At 43.2% G+C, this 6,454-nt stretch overlaps 1 protein-coding gene across 5 annotated transcripts in view; it reads left to right on the top strand.

Moving 5' to 3' along the window:
- The window catches only part of LOC106812154 (adenylate cyclase type 2-like), an 86,303-nt gene that overhangs the window by 47,538 nt on the left and 32,311 nt on the right, over positions 1-6,454 (top strand). Inside the window, exon 1 of one of the 5 annotated variants that reach the window (XM_014815953.1) lies at positions 2,216-2,268. The exons of 3 other annotated variants lie outside the window; for them this stretch is intronic. In XM_014815953.1, the coding sequence (XP_014671439.1) occupies positions 2,233-2,268 (36 nt within the window). In that variant the 5' untranslated portion in view covers positions 2,216-2,232. Of the gene's footprint in view, positions 1-2,215; positions 2,269-5,316; positions 5,337-6,454 lie in introns of those variants that run through there. One more of the 5 variants, XM_014815955.1, reaches the window with a different exon arrangement.

Genomic DNA, 6,454 nt, shown 5'->3' with positions numbered 1-6,454 from the left:
TATCCTAGCTGTAGTGTAGTTGTTTAGCTGTAGTGTAGCCTAGCTAGAGCCTACCTGTAGACTGTAGTGTAGTTTAGTTGTATCCTAGCTGTAGTGTAGTTGTTTAGCTGTAGTGTAGCCTAGCTAGAGCCTACCTGTAGACTGTAGTGTAGTTTAGTTGTATCATAACTGTGGTGTAGTTGTTTAGCTGTAGTGTAGCCCAGCTAGAGCCTACCTGTAGACTGTAGTGTAGCATAGTTGTATCCTAGCTGTAGTGTAGTTGTTTAGCTGTAGTGTAGCCTAGCTAGAGCCTACCTGTAGACTGTAGTGTAGCATAGTTGTATCCTAGCTGTAGTGTAGTTGTTTAGCTGTAGTGTAGCCTAGTTATATCCTAGCTGTAGTGTAACTGCAAGCTCTGTTCTGTGGAGTTGCACTGTTGCAGTGATTGTGTTGGAGACATGCTATGACGCGTGCGTTCAACAGACCCAGTGCAGTGCTCAACCGTACCGTAGCTGTGCCCGCGTTCTGTCGTACGTCTACGTACTAGACTCTCATTATATAGTGCTCTCTGTCATAGACAAAATCACGTTTGTGATGAATTTGCGCATGTTGCATACGCTGCATCCTCGATCAGACTCTATAGTAGGTCCGAGCAGGTCGTTCGTACATTTATTTACTGGCTTCACAAACAATGTTTTGTAGAAACCTGCGGCAGTATACCTGGTTATAGAGAGTAAGAGTGAGGTGAGTAGAGCGGTTACGCGAATGCAACATCAAACCCTCGGGCATACTCAGATCTCACCGATCTATTTTAAATGTGCTTGAGTACGCGCATGTTTTGCGTACTGAACAACGCGCGCGAAAACGCGAATGTGCAATGAGTATTATGAGTGGATTACCGCTCAAACATAATCTTGAAGTGAGCTTAAAATCATGTCACCAGCAGATGCTTTGCTGAATTAAAATCCATAAGACTGAGCAAGATACGCTACGTGGGTTTTTGCTGGTTTTCCTAATTTCCCCCCCTGACGCCAAGCTGAATCGCAGACGCACAGAATACCGTACACATGCACGCACGTACGCGCACACACAAGCGCGCGCGCGAAAATCGTAATCGTTGTGCAATTGTAGCGCGCGGTGAAAACCTCTTCTGCATTTCATCGTTCGGTGTTTCCAGAAATATCCCCGAGCAATGTCATAACGTTTACGGCTCAATGCTGAGTAGGGTTATATGACATTTTTCATTTTATTTGAGATTTAGTGTGTGACGCGCTCTAGTAACTTCCATTCCTGTTGCGTACACGCGCACGTTATAGTAGGTGCAAATAAATAGATAAATTGAAGCATTAAAATCTCCACATCGCAGTCCATCCATTTTATTACCTAGGTTATAAATTACCTACAGCATATCAGGAGAGAATAAAATTATCAAAAACTATGTTTACTGCAATAAAGTTTGGCAGTATTGAATTTTTCGCGACATAGAAATAAACGTTATAATCCGCGGATATGGGTTAGGTTACAGCTAGGTTTACACTCAGGGTTTATTGGAGCGTTGGCAAACTGAGAAAAGATGGCTGACTATAATAAATCAGTCAGGACATCGACAGTATAATGGCCAGCCTGACGTTGAAAGACAACGATATTTCGTCTAATCGTTTGGATTATTTTGAATAACATTCATAGGTATGATTAGCAATAATTTACTATTGCTGAATTTTTTTCATTTTTTGTCCTGATAGTAAATGCGGTTATTCGGTTAGCGCAATTACAAACCGAAATCGTGTGCGGCACCGTTTGTCGGCATTTCACCAAAGAATCCACATATGCGTTAATAAAACCATGCGCAGCTTAAAAAAAGGAATCGATCGGACGAACGAAATATAACCTGAGACGTTGATGTGAGCGTTATGTTTTACCAGACATCTGACTAACTTTACTTTACCTCGAGAAAATCAATGCGTTTCTACGTGGGCGTGGGCGAAAAAATCAATTAGAACGAAAATTAGTATTAGTAAAAGCTTTTAAGAGCGTAGGTCAAACTGTCAGTGGTGAAGTAAATAGAAGCGGCTCCACGGCTCCTTCCGGGTAGTTTATAGTGCGTGTAAGTTGAGATGCTTGTCGTTGTGATCTGTCAGCTATAAATAAGTGGCCGCGCAAGCTGGCCTGTCCGCACTGCGTGCGTCCGATAGTGTCCGATGCCTGTCGTTTCGTGCAATTTCCACGCGCATAAAGATCCCTTCTAATGATGCGATGAAATGGCGTGTCATGGTTAAACTTCGACGAAAGGTTGTGAGCAAAAAACAGAAATTTTACGTAATTGAAGTCTTTATGTTGACGTCGCTGTGGCTGTGCGTTTTGTTAGGACCTGTTAGTTTCGAATACATTGCGGTCGTCGGTTAGGATGTTCGAGTAATTCGGTGGACACTATGAGGCCAATGGCACGAAATGTTGTGTAAATATTGTAGCCACCTCAACATTATTCCAAAGTAGCAATGTTGAATGCTCACGCGAAGCATAGTGTGATTTGTGCCAATTGTGCAGGGTAGAGTCCCTATATACAGAGAGTTGCGCCATGACGAGTCGAAAAACTATCGGTCACGTGGTCGCTGGACGACATGTTGTTTCCAAATAGATACGCACGGCTATGGCGGTAAGAAAGTGTACAATTAAACTATCATATCGTGCGAACGATTTGAGTTACATTTCTAGAAATCTAGATACACATAGACACATGTCTTAGCTATAATCTCTGTAAATTTTGAGTTTTTTGAAGCACGATTAGTCTAATTAATACTACGGACCATTGTACAGCGTATCCATACAGCGCTGTACCTAAGCGGCAGCGGTGTGGATACATTTGGAAACAACATGGAGTCAAATCCTGAGTTGGCGCAACTCTCTGTATATAGGGACTCTAGTGCAGGGCTTCGAAGCACACACATAGCACGCACGCACGCACGCACGCACGCACACACACACACACACACACGCGCGCGCGCACACGCACACGCACACGCACACGCACACACAACACACACACGCACGCACGCGCGCACGCACGCACGCACACACACACACACACACACACACACACACACACACACACACACTATAATAGTGTGGCAGGAAATCTGCGACGATGGTACTAGTGGATGTTTGCGTTTACAAAGGCTTCACGTCGTGGCAGGCAGCGAAGCTATGGCAGGACTGTATCCTGCCACATCTGGTTCTGACGGGCTTATATTAAAGCGTGCGCCACAGCGGGCGAACATTGGGTAGAGGCGAATGTGACGTGGTAGAATAAACCACACGCTGTCACGCGTAGTTCTGCACAGCTGGTTGATCATATTTAGGCTAAACTTCCGCGGCAAAATGCTTACAGCATCTCTAGCGCAACAAGATACTTACTTTTCGTTACTGTTAAGCAAATATCTATATAACAAAATAAAAGCTACTGCAAATATCATAACTGCCAAAATAAAATTTCTACTTCGAACAGCAATCGGTTGCAGTGCGTTCACTAGCAAGTTTCTGGAACAATATAGGAGACAGATGATAGAGTTCTCATTTTCCTAAACAGCATTAAATTGCTGGTAATATTAAAAATCACATTTGTCGGCGGGGTTAATATATCAACTAATTGAGAATTCCAGGCATATGCCTTTACTCTGTGGCTACACAGACTCTAAAGTTTGTATCGATTTTTTGCAACAAGGTTGTTAAGGTCCAATGTTAAGCCAATATTGCTCTATGCAGAAAATGTTTAATTGCGTTGATGACCAAATGCTAACACGCATGATTGATTATTAACATCCATCTTCCTCGGTAATTTTGTATTTTTTTACATTTGTAACCTTTTGCGTAACACTACAAAATGGGATGAATGTTTGTATGCCAATATTAGCTAGGTGTTTCATGCCAAAATTGCAACATTAACCAGAACACTATTAGGCCTACGTTTGTGTAAGAATATATGACACAGAGTATGGTGGAATTCTGAGCTCCTGCCCAGCCCACCGACTACTAGTGTTTAGCTAGTATGACAACTAGAAGTGAATGAACGAGCGGCGAGGTGATTGAACACTATTACTGTGTAATGTAGCTGATTCCTGTGTGACGAATCCTCTGAAATCTCTGCGCCAACAATTTCATCTACACGTACTTACGTATTCTTGCCGGTATTGGATTGCATTTTACACAGCCTATGCGTAAAGATTCGACTTTTAAAACTGCTGCACAGTCGATTTTATTTGACTGTTGTTTTCTCCGAAAATCACGGGTAAGTTTGAGAGAAATAGTATAGACTGCATCTTTGCTATATGATCACGTATGTTCCCACGCGGGGTCAATCATTGTCACATCGCTCATGTGTCAGCTTTAGATCCTGAACCTTTTGTGAATAAAAGAGGTTCCACAACGTTCCAAAGCCGGGAGCTCTTCACGGTAATCATTACCGATATCTAACGTCAATTTTGTCTGATCGAAGCCGACAGAAAACGTTTCTGACAATATTTATGCGAAGGTAGTGTGACCTTTGCAGTGACTTTCCAATAGGATTCCTTTGACAGGAATGTAATGCACTTCTAAATAGAAAAAACGTGGTCTCGTCCAAAGCAGTTCATCGGATTCGGTTACTGCATAACGTGTTAGAACGTGCAATTTCAGATTTTTGTGACAACGCTGGTATATGTACTGCATTTATTGCTCGTTTATTTCTGCCTTTGTGCAGATGAGAAATGAGAATATCACATTATAGCACGATATGACTACGTATCAAATAGGCAGACAGGCATGTTCAAACATGTAGACCAAGTATAATACAGGAAGATTGACAAACAATGCATGCACGTAAGTAAACATACACACCAACAGGCAGGCAAGTGTGAATGCAGGTGGGTATGCATGCAAACATAGATGCATTCAGATAGGCAAACATAGATGCAGGCAGGTATGCAAACTTTAATGCAGGCACGTAGCAAACATAGACAAAACAGATAAGCAATGGTAGCAGGTAGGTAGGCAAGCATAGATGCTGACAGATAGACAATGATATAGATGCGTGCAGGCAGTTATACAAACAACAGTAGCTTGCTCTAACAAGATGGCAGACAGATATAGGCCCTATAATCGTTAGCCACGACGATAAAAAGACAGGCAGATAGACAGAGAGCTAGTTAGACAATAAATTATACCATTATACATATATGGCGCAAACGACGGACAATCTTGCAGATAAATAGGTGGAGAAACCAGTAGCGCGCTTGTAACACGGGCGGGCAGGGCGCACGGCTAACGATAACAAGTAGCACATAGGCCTATTAGCCGGGCTGGTGGACAGGCAGCCCAAAGAACGGGTAAGCAAACTTTCAATCTTCCTTTCCGCAATATTCTAGCAAAGTTATTTAAATTAGAGCTTTTCATGTGTTATATATTAAAATATACAGGCGTGTATTAAAGTCTACAGGCGCATAGCGGTGCGACTGGCTATTTATTTCGTAATGGTCGTATGCGAAAGTTCTTGTCAAATGACTTATATATCAGTTTAATTTACCAACTATACAATGGTGATCGAGTCTGAGCGGTTAGGGAAGTTTAAAATATGATAGGACAGAGGCGTCGAGGGTAAATCAGTCTGCGGTGGCAAGACGGGCGTGTATATACGTTTCACGTCTAATCCAGCTGCGGAAACCCGAGTAGTACGTAGACGCCATGATCGCAATGACCGCACCAAGCTTCGGCATGTGGTGTGGTGCTCTCGTCGGCTTTTGCCCAAATCGCTGCTTCTGCCAAGATGACCAATCAGTACACAATCATGAAGCCTCGCACTGGACAATAAACACGACTGGCTGGACATACGCAGGCAATCTCAGCCCCACTGCTGTGCAAACTATGCAGCCGGACCAGCCGCCACTGCGTGCATTACTGTCAGCAAAGGGTATTTACCCAGACAGCGCGCCTGGGTTGTGCCGTTAAGTGCCACGTAACTGATTGATGTGCGCTCAGGCATGATCGTGCGGGACAGCTGAATGGCACCAACGCCAGCCACGACACACGACACACGGGAATAATTCACGGGGATTCACGGGAATAATATCAGCTGGTCAGAGATTTGCCGGATGAGTAGACCGGCTCTGGCCCCGGAAAGCTCGTACGCCTCGGTCGTCGTCTCTTTATTTTATGCATAATTACGTCGGCAGATATTCGACGATGTACCCTATCAAGATTATAGACTGTGAACAGCAGCGAGCGGAAAATCAAAAGAACTGAGCAAAATTGATCTATTATAAATGATTCTACATCAGGAGTTCTACATGCAACGATGCGATTCCTATAACCGATAACAAGGGTGTTCTATAATACAATACAGTATTGGAAACACTACTACTACTATACTACTACTACTACTACTACTACTACTACTACTACTACTACTACTACTACTACTACTACTACTACTACTACTACTACTACT

Source organism: Priapulus caudatus, unplaced genomic scaffold (genome assembly GCF_000485595.1).
Source record: "Priapulus caudatus unplaced genomic scaffold, Priapulus_caudatus-5.0.1 Scaffold613, whole genome shotgun sequence".
NCBI classification, from domain to species: Eukaryota; Metazoa; Priapulida; class Priapulimorpha; order Priapulimorphida; family Priapulidae; genus Priapulus; species Priapulus caudatus.
The sequence above is the reverse complement of the archived record's forward strand: the minus strand, read 5'-3'. Positions and strand labels throughout refer to the sequence as shown.